The sequence below is a fragment of the Pagrus major genome, chromosome 21 (assembly GCF_040436345.1).
Source record: "Pagrus major chromosome 21, Pma_NU_1.0".
NCBI classification, from domain to species: Eukaryota; Metazoa; Chordata; class Actinopteri; order Spariformes; family Sparidae; genus Pagrus; species Pagrus major.
In genome coordinates this window covers 8,000,406-8,026,109 of record NC_133235.1, presented here as the reverse complement: position 1 = coordinate 8,026,109, position 25,704 = coordinate 8,000,406, and the positions used below count along the sequence as shown (strand labels likewise).

At 42.0% G+C, this 25,704-nt stretch overlaps 1 protein-coding gene across 1 annotated transcript in view; it reads left to right on the top strand.

Moving 5' to 3' along the window:
- The window catches only part of zswim5 (zinc finger, SWIM-type containing 5), a 67,374-nt gene extending 42,203 nt beyond the window's left edge, over nt 1-25,171 (top strand). The window contains exons 2-16 of the mRNA XM_073491249.1: nt 4,405-4,592; nt 5,043-5,211; nt 6,825-6,973; nt 8,653-8,803; nt 10,090-10,266; nt 10,384-10,560; nt 11,200-11,346; nt 11,444-11,581; nt 15,177-15,328; nt 16,351-16,453; nt 16,672-16,807; nt 17,428-17,585; nt 17,699-17,862; nt 18,598-18,679; nt 19,913-25,171. Coding sequence (XP_073347350.1) covers nt 4,405-4,592; nt 5,043-5,211; nt 6,825-6,973; nt 8,653-8,803; nt 10,090-10,266; nt 10,384-10,560; nt 11,200-11,346; nt 11,444-11,581; nt 15,177-15,328; nt 16,351-16,453; nt 16,672-16,807; nt 17,428-17,585; nt 17,699-17,862; nt 18,598-18,679; nt 19,913-20,775 — 2,954 coding nt within the window. The 3' untranslated portion in view covers nt 20,776-25,171. The remainder of the gene's footprint in view (nt 1-4,404; nt 4,593-5,042; nt 5,212-6,824; nt 6,974-8,652; nt 8,804-10,089; nt 10,267-10,383; nt 10,561-11,199; nt 11,347-11,443; nt 11,582-15,176; nt 15,329-16,350; nt 16,454-16,671; nt 16,808-17,427; nt 17,586-17,698; nt 17,863-18,597; nt 18,680-19,912) is intronic.
- Nucleotides 25,172-25,704: the final 533 nt, after the last annotated feature.

The window sequence follows — 25,704 nt, the reverse complement described above, 5'->3', positions numbered from 1 at the left end:
TGAAGAAAGCAAAAGAGTCATTACATTTTAAGAAAATAACTCTTTTGCTTTCTTGTTGAGAGTTCAATGAGAAGATTGATGCCACTCTCACATTAACCAAAAGTCTTGTCATCTTCTCGGCCAGAGAGCATTTTAGTTTTTCCAAAGATGTCAACTATTCTTTTAATCTTTAACAAGTGGCCAAATGGTTTATGTCACATCAAGTGCATGGTCTCATGGGCCAGAAATGGCCTCACACAAGTGTTACTAATCTGTTCGGAATGGTCATATTGTGTGGGAAAAGTCGTGGCTTAAGTATGAATGCCAAAAACTGCTAACTCACGGATAATTAAACCCAGCTATGTTGTGGGTTTAATGTGTGAAACTGGAAAAAGATACAGGGGAGGGGTGCCAGGCAGACGGACTCTGAGCTGTGTCTGAGCCATTTTAGACTTGATTGAAAGTGAAAAGAGCAGTGGTGTCACCACCACATTCATCCCCGTGGCCTGACCAACAATAGGCTTCAGCCTCACAGACACAGACGGAGAGAGAAGGGGGGCAAGGTCCGAAGCCAAGACGGAAAGAGAGAGCAGCTACTCCCAGCTGTGGGAAGTCTTTTTACCTAATATAATCTGCCATCAAAACCTCTACGCCCATCTGAAATGCTAAACTGAATTTCTGGAGACAAGTGCAGCGATGACTGATGACTGACAGGACATTATTTAGACAGCTTGGAGGGAAGATAGCTCTCAAATGTTCCCCCGATGCTTTTAAGAAATGCACTCCTCTGATTTTTGCCTGATCTTTTTGCTCACCGCTGTGATGATTTCAGCACCGGAGGATCAAATTTGGACTCCCTTACTCTCAGCTGCGGTTAGTGCAAATTGGCTCTACAGGTACAGTATACCCATTATAGAGATGGAGGGAAGGAATGGAAAGCCTTTTTTGTGACATTTATGATATTACCATGAGCTGCGAGAGATTGATTTGACAGGCGGACTCAGTGGGAGGGAGAGATTGCAACAATTCAGAGGACTCTTTATGTCTATCATTGGCAGACACATCAGCCTCTCTCTCTCTCCCTCTGCAGTCTGTTATCTCTCAGTGTCTCTCTCATCCTTCCTGTCATAGTCAGATGGCCTGTTTGGCTCAGTGCACGGTTTGTTGCTCAGTCATGTCCTTTTGGAAAACGAGTGGTTGGTTGGTTGTCAGTATTGTCCGTGAGGTGGTCACTCAACATGAGGATGTGTAGGTATGCCAGCAGGTCTTTGAGCTCAGTATGTTAGGGCGTTGAAGTGTTGGTAGGCATGAAGCCAGATAGGTCAGTTTGTAAGTATGTCAGTCAGTAGATGGCTTGGTGGGGATACCCATGGCTTTGATGGTTGTTTGATCAGTGGCTAGGTTCGTCTGTTGGTGTGAAGTTCAGACGGTTTGGCCATCTTGCCCACTAAGACACTGCACAACAGCTTGTTTTGGGAACATTCCTCGTTAAGTTGTCATAGGTTTAGCGCACTTAATACAAGTCGGTTTGGACAAAGGACTGCAACAACAGTTTATTAGGTAGAAGTGCAACAAACCCTAATCTTCCTTTACTGTCATAAATGACAGGATAATGGCAAATCCTTAAATTTAAGAAGCTCGAACTAGTCAAAATACTTTATTAATGGTTTAGTAAAACTAATAATTCCAGCTCTGTTATGACGGGGGAGGAGAGAATGGGGAGACAGGCAGGGTTGTCCCACAAAATGCTAGTAGAATTCAGTATCACCCAGTTCGACTTAGTCAAAAGTGTGTACATTGGTAAACATTTTGACATACTTCTTTGTATAAATGTTAAACATTGTCTGTGTCTGTTAGTCTTTGAGACACAACATACAATGATTTCTTTGGTAATAACAACATTGGTGTCTAGTCAGCCTTCATACTGTATCGGTAATGGCACAAACACTGACCTTATTAATCAGATCTGCTATAGGCCATAACCAATGCAAATGATCATATTGTCCCTTGTTCCATAGACCTGTAGTAAGTACATCCACACCGACCTAGGCCTTTGTTTAGGGTTTTTTTCAAGGCACCTTTATTGCTGTTGTGTCTGTAAATCGTTGTTTTGATAGTTGTATGTTGGCAATCTGGGTGGTAGGTTGAGATGTCGATCTTAACAGCTGGTGGCATTTATACTGGTGGGAAGCAGCAAGCCGACAAGTTTAGTCTTGGTTCAGAATGTACTTTGGTAAGTAATCAGTTGGCCTGCGTCAGTCCTTTTCAACCCTTCGTGTGGTCTTCAGTTTCCCCCCTTATCCTCCTGTAGCTCTTCATCTTTCTTTGTCATACTGAAAGCAGTGTGCTGTTGATTGGGTCTCAGCATGCGTGTGTCTATTTATGTGTGTCTGCTTCCTTGTGTGTGTGTGTGTGTTCACAACATTTGGTTTGGAAAAGGCTATTGTGGGATTTTGCCAGGGAGATGGCTTAACACGCGCTTATTAGGCTGCTCTACCATGCTGGCTCATACCCCAGAATTTAAGTGTGTGTGTGTGTGTGTGTATGTGTGTGTGAGTTTATCAGAGCTTTAGAGCCCATGCCCAAAATAGCCATATCATTGCTTTCCAGTTAGCTTGCTCATCCTCCCTTTATGTCTCTCCCTCTCTCTCTCCTGTCTTCCTAGCTGTGAAAGCAGCAGTGGGGTTGCTATGGTTTGGTGAGATACAGTAATCCAATGTGTACACATACACACACACACACACACACACACACAAACACACACCTCACCTCATAAATAATTGACCTGTCACAGTGAGACGACAGGACAGACCAGATACACTCTCCCCTCCCCTATTCTCTGCTCTCCTCTCACATTTCTCCTCCTATCTCATCCCTTTTATTCTCTGCTTCCTCACTTGCCATTCTGTTACTCTGCTTTTTGTTCCACCTTTACCTTTCCTTCTTTTCACTTCTTCTTTGTGCCTCACATTATTACTGTTAGTACCCGGGCTATGCAGGATCCCTGCAGTTGGTGGCATTGGAATGAAAGGGCTTCATTTGTTCTTTGTTTTAAATTCATTTAATAAAAGTTTAAGTGAATTAAATTTAGGGTGCCGTAGACCATTAGCTGTGTACTCAGAACTGACCAGAAAAAACAAATAATAGCATAAACATGAGTTATAAAACCAGGACTGTACAACTTCTTAACATGATAACCAAACTAAGATTGGAATCAGAGATTATTTTCTAGGAGGGAGCAGGTAATCAAATTTATTAAATTGTCATGAGTTTTACACAAATAGGATTATTGCTAAATATTTTTTCTTGGAGCTTGAGGAAGTTATTATACATCCAACATCCAAGTAAGTCAGACATTTCTGTCAGGACAAGGACTGGTTCCTGACTTTCCTCAGCTGAGCAGTGGGGCCCAAGAATAGAGCCTTGAGGTACACCATAGTTCAGTACTTTTTCTCCCCCATTCATCCAGTTTATATTTACACCCAAGTTTTGATGTCACCTGGTATTAGATGTAATTTTTACCCGCTTTAAAATGGGCCACAATGCCCTACCTTTTCAGGGTATATATATTTGAACAATACATTTTCCCAAAAACATTGATTGCTGAACAAAAGGTCCATGGCACAAGAGTCTTTATCTGTTGAATTCTGAAGAGTTTGCCTGAGAGTGTCATGAAAGTAAGGACAGTCATTGCTTTGGTTTGTTACCCACATTAGATGGCTCATCGTGCTCACTGGAGTCTTTCTAAAGCATTAAACCAATGATTAGCTTAGTGTGTGGGGCCCTAAAGATTAACTATGCAAAGCAGAGTTAAAGATCATCTCTACAGGCACCTAACCTTAGTACCCTGGGGGCCGAGTGTGTGTGTGCAGGCAGGAAATGATCACACCCTAGCAACCCCCTTTTTCACTGCACACACACAGATGCATAGAGGCATAAGGGGAGAGAGGCAGGGAGTATCAGATGGCTCAGTGCCCTGTTAGAGACATCTCATTAAGATGTGTGTGTTTTGTACTGAAGGTTCACTCTGTGAGTTTGTATAGGCTCAGATTACCACAGATTTTCCTTCTGTCCTTCTGTAGTTCCTTTTTTCTCCCCGGCAGTCCACACAAAAGATCCTGATAGAAGTTATAACAAAGGAAACAGGAAATATCATGATGATGTGGAACAACTTAAAAAACATGACATCAGTGATCTTTGTACTTTTGTCACCATTATTACCCATAAAACTTCAATACGTGTGTAGATAAGCTGCTTTTTCTAATGTAGTTTTAAAAACAAGGGAAGCGTGTGATGTTTCCATTTATTTGGCAGTTGCCTGTTGCAGTAATGCAATCATTAAAATGTCACTTAATATGAATTTTTTGGTCATTACAGTGAATGATGAAGCTCACTCTTTCTACCTTCTCTCTTGTGTCTTTGCAGGTTTTCACCTCAGTGGCACAGTAACTGAGCCCGCCACACCATCAGAGCCAGAGGTCACCCACAAGGTGGCCATCAGCTTCGACCGATGCAAGATCACCTCCGTCACCTGTGGATGCGGGAACAGAGACATTTTCTATTGCGCCCACGTGGTGGCGCTCTCTCTTTACAGGATTCGCAAGCCCGAACAGGTAATTACCACAACATTCGATCAGTCTATTTGAAATAAAATGAATCGCCTTTTTAGATGTAATTTCAAGCAAAAATCTCAAACATTTGCTGGCTTCAGCTTTTCTTTGTCATTTATGACATAGTTTTTGACTGTGGATTAGACAAATGAAGCAATTTGAAGATGTCACTTTGGGCTCTGGCAAATTATGATGAGCATTTTTCACTGTTATTTGACATTTTATAGATGAAACAATTAATCGACTTATATTAAAAATGTTTGGTCGAGTAATCGATGTTGAAAATAATCGTTAGTTAAAACCTTATAGTGCACATTATTAGAAATCGACACAAAATGAGACCTTTTCAGGGAAACTTTCTCCAGGCAACCTCCAAAAGTCATAGAACAACTTAAATAGTATGTAGTTGACGCATCATGCATCAACGTTTCTCTGTGTGTGTGTCTGATACAGGTGAAACTGCGGTTGCCCATCTCAGAGACTTTGTTCCAGATGAACAGAGATCAGCTGCAGAAGCTGGTCCAGTACCTGATCACAGCCCACCACACCGAGGTGCTGCCTACCGCTCAGAAACTGGCTGATGAGATCCTCTCCTCCAACTCTGAGATCAACCAGGTCCATGGTGAGAGGACAACCTTTGTGGCAAACTTTCAGCTCACGTTTGATTGATTCTGAACCAGAAATGCATGTGATTGTGTGATTTTCATAGCAACTTTAATGTCTCACTTATCCACCACATTCATCTATAACCCATTTCTGATGTCTTTGATGCGTGGGAGTCAATAAGAAAGCGATTGTTGAAAAAAAAAGTCAGCTCAGTTGAGTCGCTGTCCATCCCTCTGCACCGATATCTTCACAGCAACAGGCCAGACTTGAAAGCTTCCAGACTTAAAACATGCTGCATGCTAGCCTACAGGCTGTCATACGTTAGAGGCCTGATTACTCCAGCGAAGCAGCAAGGCAGGCTTCAAATGGCTCGTTTGATTTCTTAGTTCCCCCTCTCCAGTGACTACCTCCTTCCAGTGGTGGCAGTATGTTAAAAAAGCAGGAAAAAAAAAAGAGTTGAATGGTGAAATGGACGCAGGAGACGAGAGAGAGAGAGAGAGACAGAGAGAGAGAGATGTGTGGAAAGGAATGGGACACTGAGAGGAAGAGGCGGGAGAAATGCAACTTGGGGAAACGGGAGAGAGGAGACGGGAAGGAGAGGAAAGATGAAAGAACCGGAGAAAGTGCTGAGATGAAAAAGAAGAGGAGAGCCACAAAAGACCCGCAGCGGAGAAACGACAAACTAGACACATCCTTCCACCAAACAAAACTCTTTATCTGTTTCTCTATTTCATCCTCCTCGCTAAATGTTGACATTCTCCAGCTTGCCTGTCCAGGAAGCCCCGCGATGTGTTTCCCGTCTGTGTTTGACAAGGGGGATCATGGGGGTTGAAGTTCAGTCGATCCAGGAGCGAGGCTTCCTTTGATGAAGGAATGTTGCTGTTTGCTGTTGCGTACAGCCAGCCAGTTGGAAACACATCTCTGGGCTTTCCTCAGCTCGCTTCCTGCTAGATCAAAGCAGCTTCCCCCTTCTGAGCATATCTACATTTCCCCGTAGTATAACTCAGATACACACACACACACACACACACACACACACACACACACACACACACACACACACAACCAGCACTGAACAGAAGAAAAATAAAGTTGGCCTTACGGTCCCTCAGTGCACGATTAGCCTAAATCGAACAGCTTTTCATAAGTGTCACGTAGGTGCACTATGAGTTAAATGCAAAAGAAATAGGTATCAGAACATCAGCAGAGCAACAGTTCAGAAGAGATTTACATTCATTCACATTTAATCATTCTTTTAGCTTTTAAGGATTGGATTTCTACCTTTCCCCAAGGTCTGAGGAAATCTGGAATGACATGTTAGAACTGAGCTAAGGAGACAGTGTTTTTGAGAGTGTGGTTGTCTAAAAGTAAACTCCATTTCCCATGGTCTCAGTCTGTTTATTTTGTTGTTCGGGTGCGAATTGGGAACAGGAAGGAACGGAGTGACTGAGTGAATATACAGACTTTGATGTGGAGAGAGGGATGTTGATGTTAGACTGAAATTGTCCGTATTGGTTCCGTTTTGGTCACTTTTTCATGTGTGTTTTTTTAATCTGCATATGTTTCTATCATTGCAGTCTTGTGAGTGCCTGTCATTTAACGTGGGCGTGTGTGTGTGTGTATTCCCAGGTGCACCGGACCCGACTGCAGGCGCCAGCATTGACGATGACAACTGCTGGCATCTGGACGAGGATCAAGTCAGGGAGCAGGTCAAACAGTTTCTGTCACAGGGAGGATACTATGGCTCTGGGAAGCAGCTCAACTCCATGTTTGCCAAGGTATCCATCATCACTTCCTGTTCCTGCTCCAATACATGGCTCGGATTTATTCATTGATTAATATTATCACTGTCATCATAAATACACCTAGAAGTAAGAGAAGTGTTTGTCATCTTTGTGTTAATGTTTTGCTCAACAGCAGTCTATCTGAACACACCAGTGACCAAAGAGACCAAAAAGACTAAAATATGTTTGTTGTTTCTATGATATAAGCCTAAAAATCCACTAGTGAAAACAAAAAATCCAGATTTGAACACTGGCTTATTTTAAAGGGGCACTCCAGTGAGTTAGTTTTGCTCTTCCAAAGTAAAGTCGGGGGACATACAAGATGGATTATTGGTGAAATCACAGCTGCAGATGCTCATATATCCTGACCTTCAATCCCTAGTCGGGGTCAAACTCCAAAAATACTCAATCCTACATTTCCAGCCTGATAAATTCAAACCTCACACATTCAGTTTGTAACACAGGCTTTCTTTAAGGAGGAAGGAAAGAAATAAAGATATATAGGAAGTAAGGAAGAAAGGAAAAAAAGGAAGGAAAGGTAGGAAGGGAGGAAAGATAAAGGGAATAAACTAATGAAAGAAGAAACGAAGGGAGGAAAGATTAAAAAAAGCAAAAGGAATGAAAGAAGGAAGACAAAAAGAAGGGAGAGAAGAAAGAGAAGGAAAGTAGAAAGAAAATGAGAAAGAAAGCAAGAATCAAAGACATATAAAAATGTGAGAAATATAAAAAAACAAGTCCAATCTGAGATGACCCAGATGATGTCATCAGTAAACTATTAGTTACTCATGTTTGTGTGTAAAATCAATGAAATGCCCCTTTTGAAATGATTTATAACAATTTCTATCAAAATTTCGTCTTTTCAGAATGTCTTCCTCCTTCATATTGAACCAACTTGTTATTCTATACTGTCAAAGAAAGAAAAGATTCACGGAAATTGAAACTCTCAACTTCTTGTCTCAATGGGTGGTTTCGTACTGGAAAAACGGCTCAAAGAAACAGGGCGCCAGCAGGTCCTGAGACGTCTTAAGAGTTCTTTAACTGTATTATTCAAACTCAAGGCATTAACGGGTCTTGATATAGCTTTGTAAATCCTCAAAGTCAGAGTGGAGGATTTATAAATGCACTTTTCCTTTTGCTCTTTATCTGAGTGAAACCAGCTCACTTATAACAGACATATACTCTGATAAGTGTGAGCTCTCGGTTTCGGTGCCAAACTGTTTCTATTATTCAGTTTTAAATGGCATTCAGAAGGTTTTATAACATCTCAAATATAACTTTTCAACCTTATGTATGCTGTATGACGTGCTGCCAAGAATCATGCTGTCTTTTCCATTTCTTCTGATTTCAAACTTTTTCAAAGATTTTCATCCTTCTATCATATTGAAGTATTAAAGAAATAGTTTGGCATGTTAGGAAATGTACTCCTTGGCTTTCTTCCTCACAGCTGAGAAAATAAATTTAGAGCCAGGAGGTGGTTAGCTTATCTTAGCATAAAGACTGGAAACTGGTGGAAACAGCAGTGTGTTTATTGTTAATCTCTAGAGGCAATTTAAAATGTTTTTCTCTCCTGAATTAAATTATGATGAGCGAAGATGCACATCAATACCAGCTGGAAGAAGGTCAGAGTGTTCTGGATTACACACAGTGACTAAGCCTATACTCTCTGGGTCCAGGTGAGGGAGATGTTACGAATGCGAGATTCCAACGGCGCCCGAATGCTGACGCTCATCACGGAACAGTTTATGGCAGACCCCCGGCTGTCGCTATGGAGACAGCAGGGCACAGGCATGACAGACAAGTGTCGGCAGCTCTGGGATGAGCTAGGTAAGACTGGTCGGAGAGAAACACACTACCACAATGACTTGTTTGTTTATTTTTCTAATCGACCAATCAGCTTGCTAGTTAGTCCATCAGTCACTGTGGGTCAGACAGCCAGGCCGACAGAAGTGTCCAGTCTGTCAGTGACTCAGACAAATCGGCATTCACCTTTTCGGGTAAACGTTCATCCAGTCAGTAAGCTATTAGCTCATCCAGTCTGTAGCTTCTCCTCCTGCTCGGGCCTCTCCTCTCGCTCCCCATACAGAGTGAATGATAAAGGCTGCCGATCAATACGGCTGCTCAGCTTCTCTGCAATCAATCTTGGCGTTTAGGAGGTCAATGAGAGCACTTCCTGGGTAAGCGAGGGAGATCATGACACAGACACGGACAGAAATAACAGCCAGACAGTCAGGGGTTTGGTGCCTGATCATTTTCCTCACAGATGCAGACAGTTGACCCAGCTCGAGGTCTGTGCATGTAGAACAGGTGAGGTTAGTGCACCGAGCTGCTTGTTGTTATTACCAGTGTTATTTTGATTCATACAGTATAAGAACACTGGCTTCTATAAATGGCAGAGGCAAACTCTTTGGGACTTTGTGAAAGCCGATGCACGATATTTCATTTATTAGATGAAGTCTTTGTGGAGGCAGTGTTGCAGTGAAGAAGATAGTTTGTAGTTATGACTGTAGAAGCATTATTTTGTGAAACATTCACAGGTATAACCTTGATGAAATGGCATGATGTGATGAAACTAAAAGCAGCACATTCTTCAACTTTTCAGCCATTGAATTATGACTAAATCTAGATTTTAGGATTTTGAATTCAACCTTGGTGAAATAAATTGTTCAGTTTATAAACTATCAGAAGGTGCATCTTTAATTTGCTTGATTTGTTCAATCAACAGTACAAAACCCAGAGATATTCAGTTTACCATCATATATAACAAGAGAAAAGTATCAAGTGTTCTCATATTTGAAAATCAGGAAATAGAGAATGAACGATGAACGATTATCAGAATTGTTGTTGATAAATTTTCTTTTAATAAAAACAATTGTTTAAATACGAGCAAGGGATGTGGAATGTCAGTATTTTCCTTTTTATAAAGAATGATCCATGAAGGTCTTGAGTTTCTGAGTGAAGAAAAGGAAGCTCTGAGGAGTCCTTCTTGTGTTTAGAGAATTCAACCAGCTCCCGTCACCGCTGACACTGCCCAGGTCAAATTCTTGTCACACAGCCCTCCGCAACCTCTGCTTCCTTTAAATCCTGACCGCTAACCGCCATCCTTTCCCCAGGTGCATTGTGGGTGTGCGTGGTGCTAAACCCCCACTGTAAAAGCGAGGAGAAGAGCAGCTGGTTGAAGCAGCTGAAGAAATGGGGCGACATGGACGTCTGCCCGCTGGAGGACGGCAACTACGGCAGCGAGCTCCCAAACATCACCAACGCTCTGCCGCAGAGCAACCTGGCGCAGGGTCAGCATGAGCACATACACATACACAATACATACTGTGGAATCAAAATATGAAAAAGAAAGGTAAGATGGGACAATATGACACCATCACTGACCGTGTGTGTGTTGTTTTCCTCAGACTCTCTCTCCAGGCCGAGGAGGACGGTGTTCAGCCGGGCAGTGGAGGCCTGCGACCTCCACTGGCAGGACAGCCACCTCCAGAGGATCATCAGCAGTGACCACTACATGTCTCCATCCTACCAGAGAGAGGGGGAGAGCCTGCTGTTCAACCCACAGGGCCTGCCACTCTGGCTAGGTAAACACACACACACAGTAGTGAGATTATGTTACTGTGTGACAACACCTCAATTTCACTGAAACTGAAACAGTAATTTGTTGGTCATTTCATGGAAAAGTCATGTATTTACCGGTCGTATAGGTGCACACCTCTATTATGATTTATTATATCAAATAATAAGTCTATTTAAGCTACAAACGTGTACTGAGAACACACACATACACACACGCACACACACTGTGTATTACAAGAGTTTAGAAAAACTTTTTTCATTTCTATGGCACTTCCATATACACACAATCTCTAATTCCACCAAAAGCCGACAGACAGACAGACAGACACACTCACACACACACACACACACACACACACACACACACACACACACACACACAGTAATTCTGCTGATATTGAGGCCAGTATCTGCAGTAAGCAGCTTCCAGCTAAGATCTGTCAGATTCTGCAACTTAAGCCAGCTATCAGACACACATTGGCGTTCTGCTGAGACTGCACTGTGTGTGTGTATGTGTCTGCGTGTGAGAGTGTGTGTGTCTGTGTGACATTCCTAACTACATCCTATGTCCCACAGTTTGGAAGAAAACTGCATGTCTGTGACTGTGTATAGCAAAGCGTTTCCTCTTTCTGTCGACCACACAGACCACGTCCCGACGGCATGCGCTCGTGTCGACGCCCTGCGTTCCCACGGTTACTCCAGGGAAGCCCTGCGATTGGCCGTTGCCATCATCAACACGCTCCGCCTGCAGCAGCAGAGACAGATGGACATCTACAAACACCAAAAGAAAGGTAAAAAACACACACACACACATACACACACAGCTGTTTGATTGTTGTGGACAAATCATTTTAACATTTCTTTCTTCCCTGCTCTCTTCTCCCTCAGAGCTTCTCCAGAGGGGTGTTACTTCCACCACCAACCTGGAAGGCTGGGTGGGGCATCCCTTAGACCCGATTGGCTGTCTGTTCACGACGCTTACAGAAACCTGCCGTGTGGACGACGACAACACCATGGACACTGGAGGTATGAAAACAAAGATCTTCGTCTTATTTTTTAAAAGAGATTCTAATGAGAAATCATCACAACCCTGTGTCAGACCCTTACACACTTCAATATTGTTCACATGCTTACTCTTGCTTTGTTGCGTCATTTAGCACTTCAGTGAGTTTTGCTTGAAGACTTTCTGCAGCACGAATCGTGTCGAATCATTTTGGACACACCAACAAACTGTCAAATGTTATGCATTTTCTCTCTTCATGGAAGATGATTGGAGGTTCACTTTCTTCTGTACAAGCTCAAAAACTGAGTCACTAAAATGTACAATGTAGCTTTCATTTCTTATTTCTGTGTTTCATTTAAATGATAGGCATTTTGACACCGCTCTTTACCATGGTGACATGGTGAACAAAGCTGAGAATAAGCTTCACTGCACATTGTGAGAAGCCATTAGTAAAGAGTGCTGGGCAGAGCTGCAGCAACCTGCAAAACAATATTCATTTATTATAGAGACAGGAAATTATAGGTAGGTAATTATAAGTAGCAGGATTGGATTTTTAAAACTTAATGCAAAAATATTGAATAGAAGTTTCAAATAATTTATTATGCAACAAGTACTTTATTGGCTAAAACTAATATTAGTCATTTTACACAATAAATGGACAACAAATTCTGATAATTGATTATCTGTTACAGTCATCAACAAGACAAGAAGCCTTTAGTCATGTACTACTACTACTTTGAGCTAAATGCTAATGTTGTGATAACATGTTCACAATGACAATGCTAATATTCTTATGATTAGCAGGTATAATGTTTACCATGTATACTATCTTAGTCTAGCATGTTTGCATACTAATAGTTTGCTAATTAGCACTTAATACAATGTGCAGCTGAGGCTGATGGGATGCCATTTGCAGGTTCTAGCTCCCCAGATGTGAGGATTTGCTGCTTTTCTCTGTTTTTTAATATCTGGGTTTTAGACTGTCGTTCAGACAAAAACAAGCCATTATAATACATCACCTTGGACTGAGAAATTGCGTTTTTGGAAAATGTGTGTATAAAATTTTTAATCGATTAATCAAAAAGTCAGTGATAATGAAAGAATTATTATTCGTAGCCGCAGTAATGCATAAATTAAGATCAAAATCATTCGCCCACTGCACGTCCACTGTTTAGTCTGCTGCACTGGCAAGCTAACCCACTGTCCACTCGATCTACAAAGTGAGCTAAAGCATGTACTTCATCAAAACACACGCTCATCCATGAACCTTCTCCCAGTCTTCTCATACAGCACATCAGTCAACGAACCTATTTGCCAAATGCAGGCTATAATTCCTCACACACTTCACCAGCTGATGCAGTGTAACCCTGAGCAGAGGTGATCAGGCACACCAGCAGTGACTCATCAGACAACAGACCTCATGTTCTTATATCAGGACCGGGCACTGTTGTGCTGCAGACAGCCATAAACTAGCAGTGCATGAATGGATCGGGCTGGAACACCCTGCTCATTTAGACCACACTCCGTGTGTGTGTGTGTGTGTGTGTGTGTGTGTGTGTGTGTGTGTGTGTGTGTGTGTGGGGGGGGGGGGGGGGGTGTATGTATAGAATCCATCACCATTTGCATTTCTCACCCTGCCTGGGCTTTTATTTCACCAGTGGCCATTGCACCACAGCAGAATAGGGGTTGGGTTTTCCCATTGTCACCAGGCTACAGGGAACTATTGTCAGTTCAAACAATGCTGACCACTGGCACACTCATTTGTGTGTGTGTGTGTTTGTGTGTGTGCGTGCGTGTGCGTGTGTGTGTGTTGGCGAAAGAGTGAATGATTGTCTTGTGTTGTTTTGGGAATTTGGGAGAGTGGTATGACTATTTTGCATGCGTGTGTTTGTGTGTGTAAAGAATGGTCAGCATGCTTTATTTCCCTCTGGAAGACAGCTGGGAACATCTGTTAAAATGGGGGCGGACCCAGACAATGTGGCAGCCAATCGCAATGCCGTTTTCTCTCTGATCTTTTCAAACTGACCAATCACTTGGTAGCCGTTGGATAAAAAACAAAATTGAGTTAACACTGGGGTTAAGTCTGCAAAATCAGTTTCTACTTTTCCACAGATCTCCACACAGAGAGCCCCACACACTTTGACCCACACACTTTGACACACACACACACACTCACATGCGTGGAATAAACAGGATTGAAGGGGATCTATTGCTCAGAGGGGATTTAAGCAGAATGATGGGGTGGGGGAGTATGAGAGAACAAATGGGCACCAATCAACAGCTGAGACTCCCGTGGCATCTGTTCTCAATTATAGCTGTCGAGCATTTGGCATAGGGTTAGCGGCCATCTTAGATGAGCGATCACAATCTGCAATCATGAATGCCATATTTATGTAATGTTACGCAAAGACATGCTTCTTTCGGGTCTAACTTTATAGAATACATCAATGCCTACATATACATTGTGGCCATTTCTATGTTCATACTGGCCCAGAACTCAACTACACTGTAAGAAATAGAGGGAACAAACAGTCACAAGTCTTTGTTTACTGCCATAATGCAAAGTTAATATGAGGCTTCACCAAACCAAATTACTTCCAAAGACTTTAAGAGACTTTTTATAACAAAATTCCCTCTTAGTGTATCTATTTTCATGTGCTTTGACTCCCAGGATTTAAAAAACGTACTTGATTTGCTTTGACTTGAACGTCAGCCTCGTATTGGCTTCAGATCGGGCAGTTTTTTGCACCCAATTGGTTACTTTTTAATAAATTTGGGCGGGTCAAAATGTTTCTTTGTGGGTTGTGTTAACCCCCCCTTTTCGGATGAGGGGAGGGGCTGAGATTGCCAGGTCACTGAGTTCTGTAGGCTCAGCTTAAAACACACTGATAACTGATGACCCACAAAAACAAATGTCATCTCAGTTCATTAAAATTAGACTTTTTTTTTTTGTACTATGTGTATTATTGGTATTTTTTAATATTATCATTATACATTGTCAAAAGACTTTATATCAGTGTAAATAATAACTTTGTGCATTGTAACTGTGCTTATAGGTTCACTTAATTTTTGTGAACAGAGGACTGCATGCTGCTAGGACTGAACTTTTTCTTCTTGCGCTCATATTCAGCTTCATAACAACAGGGAGGCTCTTAGTCTCCATCCCAGCATCAATACGGACAAAAAAAACCTCCTATGATAAAGTAAAAATAACAGAAATTACTCTCAGATGATTGGGCGGGCTCCATCGGGCATGTTTGTGTCTGTCAAATCTGGCAACACTGCTGCAGTTAAGCTAGTAAGAGATTGATTTATCGCCAGTACCTCTCTCAGTGCACATATGGGCATGTCAGTATCGTATTAAGATAGACTTTAAAAAAATCTGAACCTCTTCTGTTATGAATGTGGCTGGTAAATCCCCTGCTGTTCTGCAGTCTTGAATGCATCTTAACTGGATTCTTTGTTCTGCAGTCTCTTTGTTTCTTTCTGTGATGGCTCACTTCATATAAAACCAATGGAGATGTTGATATATTAAGCAATAATATATAATACATTAAGCAGAATATGTTGACCACATAGAGCAGAAAACACTACATAGTTTTCTTTCTTTCTTTTCAGAGGGCGACCCCAGGCCTCCAGTCTACCACCATGTACCAGTGTGGGGCAGTCCTGATGGAGGGGAGTCTTACCTGACTTTGGCCTTAGAGGTGGCTCTGATGGGTATGGGCCAGCAGAGGATAATGCCAGAGGGCCTGTACGCTCAGGACAAGGTATGATAGTCCTAAAAAACATGCTGTCACATGATGCATTTGGAGTAATAATATACGCATTAAAACATAATTCTTAGATCTTACAGATTCTTAGATCATACACTGACTTTACCCTTCATAGAGATTACAGTATTACTAGGCCGCTTGCAGTGGGCAACTAAACTGCATGTATGGTTTGTTGCATATTAAAACAAGCGGTGTGAATTTGCCCGGTGCAGACAATGTCGCCATTATAGAAAATCACTATAATTAAACGTCTGTGTGAAGTAATTACCATGCAAAAAGGGAGAAAAGGTCACAGCGTTTTGTTTCCTGAAAAACAAGCAGAAAGTCACCGACTTAGGTTCACTTTGAATTAGAATAAACCCGAGGAACATTTCTTTGTGTGAATGGTAATCTGCTTTAGTGCTTAACATGGCTGCCATAGAGCACTCTTAATATCATGGGCATCAACAAAAATATTAATGTTTCTGGCAGAGCGGGCTTGTTTGTCTTGCACCTCTCGACAACAAGGCATTTCAGTGTGTTTTACATAAGACATGAAGGCACCAAGAGAAGATATGCTGCAACAATAAGACACACAGGGCAATAGAAAGAGACACGTGTATAGGTTTGAAAAAGAATTTCTGTTTTAAGGAAGGCTACCTAAATTTCCTAAATTACTTCTTAATGGTGAAAAAAACTGGTCTCGGTCTTGTGTACTGTAACGGTAGATACACACAGATGTAAGTGTGTGAGGTATTAAAGCACCCTGCTGGTCCTTTAATACCTCAAGCTCAAAATCCCTTCTTAAAAAGGTATTTAAACTTCAAAGTGCTGTTATTCTCTCTTATTAAATAGTTATAAATCATGGATCTCAACTTCTAGCAGGTCTAAATTCTAACATGATTTTATTGTTCATACGGAGATTAAATTAGTCCAAATGCACTGGAACACTATTTTTAGCACATTTGTATTCATTCTAAACACAGCATGTATTGTATGATCACAGTGGATAAATGTGAGTTGTGAATATGTTGTAGGTGTGTCGCAACGAGGAGCAAATTGTTGCAAAACTTCAAGAACTGGAGCTGGATGATCTCCTGGTTCAGACGCTCCGGAAACAGGCCATACAGCTACTAGAAGGTACGACAATGGCATCCCTTCAGAGCATTTTATACTTATTTTTCCATATCAGTCACATTTCATTGGTAGTGTTTATTTTTATCCTAGTTTCCTAGTGTCCCAGAGTCGGTGTTAAAGCCAAACTGTGTAAAAAAGACATGATGGTTCTTCTGTTGAGAAACAATTTTCACATTGTTGAAAAGAAAAATAAACATTACTTTGTCTTTCTCTTGGTCCAGCTGGTCCGTTCAGCGGTCTGGGTGAGGTCATCCACAGGGAGAGTGTTCCCATGCACACCTTCGCCAAGTACCTCTTCTCTGCCTTGCTGCCACATGACGCAGACCTGGCGTATAAGGTGGCTCTACGCGCCATGAGGTCAGTTTCTTAAATCAGTGCAGTGTACTCTGTGTAGCATATTTACACATTTATGCAGACTCTAAGTCATTTCTAAATGATCTGTGATACCCTCACTGTAAGTTGAAACATGAGACCATGGAGTTGATTTTTTTTTTAGTGATCATTTTGGAGCCCGTAGCATGTGGTATTTGAGTATTTGTACTGAGAGGTGCTTCTAATATTTTGTCCACCCTCACTTATAGACGTCAAAACATTTTTTTATGAAACTGTTTCAACAAAAATGGATTATTACCTTCATGAACATAGATTTGTTATTGGGTTGATTACATTAGCTTTAGCTTCATGTACATAATAAACTGGTAAGCTAAGTGTTTAGTAGAAGCTGCCAGTTATTTGTGGAGATGATCTCATTTGTTTTGGGTGTTCACACTAATATAATTCTAAGCAATAGTAGTGATATATTATGGTATGTTAAAACTACCTTAAAGTTAGAATGAATTCCCTGTTGTATCAGTATACCAGATAACTTTTAGAGCAGTTTCAATGATGGAATGTTTCCTACATATTTAACAGACCTCAGTCTCTGATGAAAATGATGAAACGTATGGAGAAAAACTAATGTTGTGTGTTCCTGTCAGGCTGCCGGTGCTGGAGTCGTCAGCAGGCTCCGGGGACGTGGGCCACCCTCATCATGGCATCTCCATAGTTCCAAGCAGATACCCGCGCTGGTTCACACTGGGACACCTGGAGTCACAGCAGTGTGAGCTGGCCTCCACCATGCTCACTGCTGCTAAAGGTACTGTTAAAACATCTGGATACCCACAGCTGTAATCACAGGAGAGAGATGTCCAACCAGATGTTTGTCTTATCAGTGCGTGCTTGTTAATTTAGTGTTTTTTTGCCCTGCAGGTGACATGTTGAGGTTGCGGACGGTGCTGGAGGCCATCCAGAAAAACATCCACTCCTCATCCTTAATCTTCAAACTGGCCCAGGATGCCTTTAAGATAGCCACACCCGCAGACAGCCCGCCTGATATAACTCTGCTCAACGTGGCACTGGAGCTAGGACTGCAGGTACTGTGTGTGTGTGTGTGTGTGTGTGTGTGTGTGTGTGTGTGTGTGTGTGTGTGTGTGTGTGTGTGTGTGTGTGTGTGTGTGTGTGTGTGTGTGTGTGTGTGTGTGTGTGTGTGAGGGAGAGAGAGAGAGAGAGAGAGCAGGCGAAGTATGAGGGCGAGTCAGTCATTTCTAAAAAGCATTTCACCACACAAAAAAATGCGAGCACTGGTCACCAGTCAAAACATGCAACAGTTTCCTTGAACTTGTAATTTCTGCAGGCCTTCACAGCCTCACTACAAATTAACAGAGAAAACATCACACAGCGTCTTACCGTTGTTGATGAGAAGAAACCACATAATGAAGCCTTTTGGGTTCCACATTAAACACTGAAAAAACTCCTCAGATGATCAAGGCTGCAGTGTGGCTTCAGCCGCCTCCTTCTCCTGGTATTTAGAGTTTCGGCTGAATTCCTGTCAGCAAAACTGCTAAATAAGTGCTCAAAATGGAAAGGTCTCAATTAGTCATCTGTGTAATTATGAACACATTCTGGATGCATCTGTCATCACTGGAGACGTGTGGTGTTATAATTACTAACTGCTAAATTATGAAAAGCACGTACGTTGGAATGTTTTTGTCAATATTCTAATAATAATCAACAAACTGACGTCATGTAGAAAGTTTGAAGTGTTCTTATTCCCATCATGCACAGTGGCAGCATCAGGAAACATCATGTTCTGTGTGTGTGTTCTGCAGGTGATGAGGATGACTCTGTCCACACTGAACTGGAGAAGGAGAGAGATGGTTCGCTGGCTGGTAACCTGTGCCACTGAAGTCGGTACGTAATGCGTTTTCACACAAACACACATCAGTGAAACAGGAGCCATGGTCTAATCATGCCCTCCACAGTGTCTTAAGATCTTCTTTGGTCTACCGTGATGCATTTTAATTCTGCTTGGAGGCAGACTTTGACTTTGAGACACAGATGGGTGACAAATTACCGTCCAAAAAGCATCATCGGGCTTCAATGCTCCCTGTCATTCTTCAAGCCCCTGAAATCTGCTGCAGGGATAAACACCATTTTCCCACAATATATTTCTTCATTTGATGTTTTGATGATGGTGGAGAGCGCTTTTTAAAATGTAGCCCCAAAGTCACACTCTTTCTTTAAACTGTGAAATAAACTTAATAAACATTCATCAAAATAAAAATATAGAATCATACCGGCATCATATGATCTTCATCCTGACCACAATGGGCCCTATTTAGACTTCTATTGCGCTCGGTCTAAAGCGCAGCGCACTAGTGCATTTAGGGTGCGTCCGAGTCCATTTTGCTAGTTAAACAGTGGATAATCTGGGCTCAAAGTGGAAGGCACAGCGCAAAGAGATGGTATTTAGACTCTGAATTAGTCATTGGTGTGTTTTGGGCAGAACATAACTCAAACCAATCCGAGTGCGCCGGGACCTGAAACAGTAGCACTCGTCTCTGCTATGGGAAAGGGATGTAATCCTCGGCTGCTGGACCCTCTGCACTGCCATTTCACAATCATCTGTCCCATCAACAACTCTGTTTGACTGCATATGACAAAATAAACTGATATTTAACTGAGGGGAAGGAGGAGCACTGTTGCGTCCCTCTGTGTGTGCGTGATCCTCAGTCCGTGGATCAGACGGGACGGGTCATAAAAAGTATCATCCTGATCGATAAGGGTGGGATGAGAGGGGAGAAATACGTCCTTAATGAGGAAAATATTAATGACATTACCTGCATCGATCCTCCAGCAGCAGAAATGTGTATCTCTACATTAACATGCACATTTGTGCACGAGGAACAGCTGATAAACTCCATTGATTATTTAAAACTCCTGCCTCGTTTCCTTTGGAGAGTTTTATAACTACAGCTTTTAGTTTTGCTGATTAAAATTGCGATGAGTGAATGAACAGTTGGGAAAATGACAACTGCGTCGGTCTGAAACTAATAATGACACTTGCGCTGTGTGCAGCTTCGTGCCGAGCGTAAGATGGAGCCCAGTAAGTCTTAAATCTTTAACGTGTTCTCTTCTCCTCAGGTCTGCGGGCGTTGGTGAGCATCTTACAGAGCTGGTACACTCTCTTCACACCGACCGAGGCCACCAGCATCGTGGCAGCCACCGTCATGTCCCACAACACCATCCTGCGCCTCAGCCTCGACTACCCGCAGCGTGAGGAGCTGGCCAGCTGTGCCCGGACCCTGGCCCTGCAGTGCGCCATGAAGGACCCCCAGAACTGCGCTCTGTCAGCTCTGACGCTCTGCGAGAAGGACCACATCGCCTTCGAGACTGCCTACCAGATCGTGATCGACGCAGCCTCCACGGGTATGACTTACTCTCAGCTGTTCACCATCGCAAGGTACATGGAACACAGAGGATACCCGCTGCGGTCTTTCAAGTTGGCCTCACTTGCCATGACCCACCTTAACCTGGCTTACAACCAGGACACACACCCGGCTATTAATGACGTGCTCTGGGCCTGTGCGCTCAGCCACTCTCTGGGTAAAAATGAGCTTGCAGCCATTATCCCCCTGGTGGTGAAGAGCGTGCACTGTGCCACGGTGCTGTCTGACATCCTGCGGCGGTGCACCATGACGGCACCGGGTCTCGCCGGCATTCCCGGGAGAAGGAACTCTGGGAAGCTGATGTCAACAGACAAGGCGCCGCTGCGGCAGCTCCTGGACGCTACAATCTCGGCATACATCAACACCACGCACTCTCGACTGACGCACATCAGTCCGCGGCACTACGGAGAGTTCATAGAGTTCCTGAGCAAAGCACGGGAGACTTTCCTGCTGGCACAGGACGGCCACATTCAGTTCGCCCAATTCATAGACAACCTGAAACAGATCTACAAGGGCAAGAAGAAACTGATGATGTTGGTCAGGGAGCGCTTCGGCTGACCTTACCCCTCCCTCACAGGGACCCTCTTCTTGGAAAGTAGTTAAACTTATTTGTTTCTATTTAAGGTTTTTTGGATTCCTTGTATTTTTACTTCTTATGTTGAGCCATTTGTTGACTTAAGTCTTAAGTTTTTGTCCTGTTTTGTTGTTTTGTTTCTTGAATGTGAACCAGGAAGTGTTCGCAGTGCATTGCTCTACTTCATTGAGACTGCAAAAGGGGGAAAACGGCTTGAAATGTCAAAGAAACAACAGCAAAAACAAAGCATTTTCTCCTCAAACTAATGTTAAATCTTGTATGAAAAAGTCAAAAGATTGTGGTGGAAAAACAAAACAAAAAGGAACTTTTGTTTTTCGGTGGCACATGGCGATTTAAAAACCAAAAGTTGTTGGATGGGGTACTTACTTTGAGCCAGAAGACACTTTCAGCTGGGGTTAACGAGGAGGCGAGGAAGTGGTTTTCAAAGTGGAAGGAACATGTCATTCCAAAAGGAGGGAAAAAAACCCACTGAGGTGGAAAAACACACATAGTGTTACTGTCATACCTCGACTGTATTATTTGTCAGCTTTAACTTCTCTATCAGAAATGGCCTCGTGTTTCATTCAGGGCATCTTAGAGTAGAGAGGGCAGAATACAGAACTACACATGTGTGGTCTCTCTGTAGGAGAAGTCAGTACCAACAGGTTATAAACTTGACTAAAGCCACTCTAGACTAGCTCCCATCCTCTACACCTGCTGGTCAGTGCTTTTCCCTAAGAATATCGTCAGAGGAAGAACCATGTTGCTTCACAGAGTGCATGTTTTCAAATCCACAAGCCTGAGAGTGACATTGTCCAGGCTGTTCTAGCTAAGTAGAGTAGTTGAGGCTCCACGTGCACATATATATACAGTATATCTCGTATGTCCTCCTGTAAGCTTGTTAACAGTGACAATACACGACTGTGATGAATGGAGTGGTCGCAGTATTCCCATCTCCAGAGATACCACTGCACTGCTGTACAGCTATTTGTGGCCAAAACCATTTAAATCTATAGGACTCCAGCGGTCACCTTTCACTTGCTAGATCAAGATTTAGTCAATAAGCAATACAAGTCAAGTCTGCGCTTCATTTTTATCACCTTGCGGCATTATTTTCACCTTCTTGTATTTGTTTGGAAGCTTTGGGACATATTGTTGATTTCAGTGACTGTCAGTTGTTAACTCTGCCTGTAGCTAAAGCCCCTTTTCCATCTCAACAACTTTTGTCAGAACTTTTTGATTATTTGTTTTCCAGAACTTTTTCATGAACTCAGACCATTACCCATTTAAAGTGCAGAAATCTGGTTCCTGTTTTGATTCTTTTAGTCATAGTTCCTAAATCTAAAGCCCTGGCAGACAATATAGTACTTTTGCCCACTTATGTCTAAGATCAAAAATCCTTTCAAAAGATTTATTTTTATTAATTTTGTCAAACTACACTTTAACCACTGATTATGTGTTACATGTTTGCATCCAACTCTCTCAACTCTACTGAGCTTTTTGACTTCATTTAGCTAACTATTTTGATTTTTATGGCAAAACGCGGCAGGTAGCTGTTGTTAGCAAAAAAGTTAACTGACTGTACACTGGCTGTCTAGCACCAAACAGCAGACAGCTAGCCAGCTAGCTAGCAGCCAGCTGGTGAACATAGTGAACAATCTAGCTGCTAATGAGTCAGTGGAGACAAAATAGAGCTCCGTGTCTGCTGGATTCGTAAATTGGCAAATGTTTGCTAACACGTTAGCCATAGCGTCTTTGTATGTCAGTGTTGTGTTCGTGGCTTGTTCCACTGCCTCCAAGTGTCCTAAAAGAATCAGTTAACAGTGGTCAAAGTTGTGTTTGATAAACTAAAACAAAAAAGAGAAGCTAATATTAACAACATTAAAAAGGATGCTAATGTCTGCACTTGTCCCCGTCATGGCTAAAGCAAAACTGAACATGCTAAACTCAGTTGTTCCTGAATGTTTTTAAAATTCTTCCACTTCCTTGGTCTTGTGATGGAAAAGGGTCCTTAGTTACTGAAGCGACTTACCTGTAAATGCTATTGGTTGTGATCGTTGTGGACGCAGAAGACGAGCGGCCTTGTCTTTCTCACAAACAAAACCTACAGTATGTTTTATAACTTGATGACTTAATCATATATATTTGAGACCACATGCCTTGGCACAGGAAGTCATTTTTCTTTACGAGGGATGCTTACGCTCTCTTGTCTTACCCAGTGGTAAAGTGTTGTTGTTAATGGCCGTATACAGTACAGCAAGAGCTTGAATCTTTACTGGACTAAATGTCATCGTACAAGCACTTCACACAAATACCTCTTCAGTACGTTCCTGCCTGCTTCAGCATTTATTTATTGATTGTTTGGTAACTTTTGTATGACTGAGTAGGAATCGCAGACACACGAAAAGAACACAGCAAGTGAGTCAGCCTGTCGATGGCAGAACAATAAAAGAAAAGGGTTTTTGAATGCAGGAACATTTTCTTGTCTGCTTTTACATTCCATGAGAGCTACCTTCACCCACTACCTGGGTAGTCAGTCACAACTCTGGGCCTTTTTGATCCGAAGAAACGCAGATAGAATGGGGAAAAAAAAGGAAAACTGAGCAAAAGAAAGAAAAGAGAGGCTAAACTCAGTTCTCAGGGACATCACTTAAAGAAACAAAACAAAAAGTAGTAGCATTAAGCATTTAAGATATTGTAAATATTAAAGTGTCAATTCAGAAAATTGTAAAGTTATAATTATTTATGATAAGTATGTTATGTGTTTGTTTTTTTTCTTTATTTTTATGTTTTTTGTTCTCTGGCGGGGGTGTACTTGAACTGTTTTGGACGGGGAATTTGACAGCGTTTTTTGTAAGAGCAAAGACTTCAAGGCATTTCTCAGGTGCTCCTGTGTACATTTCTTTCTGTTTGTTTTTGCTATAATAACTATTATTTGTATTTTTTTGATTTGCAAAGAAAAAAAAAGTGTGTTCCAAAAGGAGAGGACGAAAATGAGGAAGGCATTCATTTGTAAACAGATACGTACTAAACCTGACTATGCAGAACCACGTCGATGGTCTCGTCGCCTCTTAAAGATGTCCCCGAAAAACTTAAAGGTGCGGAAGTGGACTGAACCACTATTAAAGAGGAGGAGGGCGGGGGGGTGGGCAAAGATGAGACCAAGCATGCTTGTATTTGGACAATGCGCAGTAGCCAGCCTGCATACGCTGCAACATTTAGAGGAGAAAAAAAATGAAAATGGTGGGAAATGCCTTTGTGACCGATCAATGTACAAAGTTTATTTTTGCTTTACTTCTTTGTTGGTTTTATTTAATCAGGACTCAAGCCTTTAGTGTCTTCTCAGAGGTGTCGAGTCGTGTGGCGGCACCGCGGTGAGACAGAACAACACACAAATGTCAGAGAGTCTGAAACAGCAACTGTATGAACAAAAGAGATGGCCTGTGGATGACCTTGTGTTCATTCCTCATTGTAACTTGTTTCTTTTTTTATTGCTTTCCCAACTCCCCTCAGCCTCCAACGCTGGCTGTGTTCACCTCTTCTATCTCATCACCATAGTTTCTTTTTTCTAATCTTCAGTTGTTCTCCGCCTCACACGGGGAGGATTTTGGTTCCGGAGCAATGCAGCGATGTGTCCAGCTTTCTGCTTCCTCTGTTGTCCTACAGCAGCCTTGTATGTGCACAAAGTTTTGAAAGAACTAGACTTGATCTGTTGTTGCTGCAAGGTTTCTACACAACGAGGATGAATTAATATTTCTTGGCTGCTACGTTAGCATGATAAGGCTGTTTTCCTAAGTCGTAGATGATGGAGGGATTATATTTTACCACTTGCTTAACTTGGAAGCTTCGGCCAGCTGCCTTTACGTGATGCATTAACTGACAGCATTACAACAAAGAAGTTCCTCCCTCTAACCTAATCTGTTTTTCAGTCTGTTAACTATATCAGCCAGTTCCTGAGGTTTTCTCATTTCCCCCCTTTCTTTATTCCTTTCTTCCTTTCTTCCTTTCTTCCTTTCTTTCTTTCTTTCTTTCTTTCTTTCGTAGGAGAGTACTATTTGCTGGTAGAGATCTAGTTCACCTACTGTTTCCCGGTTTGTTTTGTTTTGGGTTCTCTCTAACTTAAGGGAAAATTGAAAGTGTTTGTTGCCTCTTTGTGCTACTGATTATGAAAAGGTATTTCCAGTATTTGTTGCCACAGAAGTATGATAGCTTATCATCAACACTTGTTTTTTTTTTAATTTGTAATTTTTTTGTGCAACTTCTTGAGCTACTGTCTATAAAGCGAGAATTTATTACTATTTATGTAACGCTACTACCATTTTATATTGATTTGTGTTGGAATCTCAGTGCTTTTCTATGAATAAAGTGTGAAACACGTTACGAGGACTTTTTTTTCAAGTTTGTGTCGAACCAAGATTAATTTGGAAATGATATTCTGTGTGTATGGCAACATGTTCTCACTTTCAACACGTCAAATACAGCAGCTTGATCAGTGACACTCTACCTACCCCTCTAAACGGTTGTGGTTTGGTTAGGTTTAGGCTCCAGACTACTTGGTAAGGTTTAGAAGATCATACTTTGGGTTAAAATAACTACATTCAGTCTGGTAACTTACAGTTATACAAGGATGTTACTTACATAAGTTATGTCATTTACATATGTTAACGTACTTTCGAAACATAACTAAAAATCACTCGTGGTCAATGACCTGTTCCACCACCCTGACAGTGAACATATTCTCAAGTACTGTATTGAACTATAGTATTGTGATACTTTCATTGAGAATTTACTTTGCAGTTCTTTTAAGTATCAAATCAAAATCATACTAACTCCTAATCTGCTTGAATGAATTCAGTCGTAGTCTAAAGTAAAACACTGTCCTTTTGCTGCCTCTGCTGCCTCACTAGAGCGAC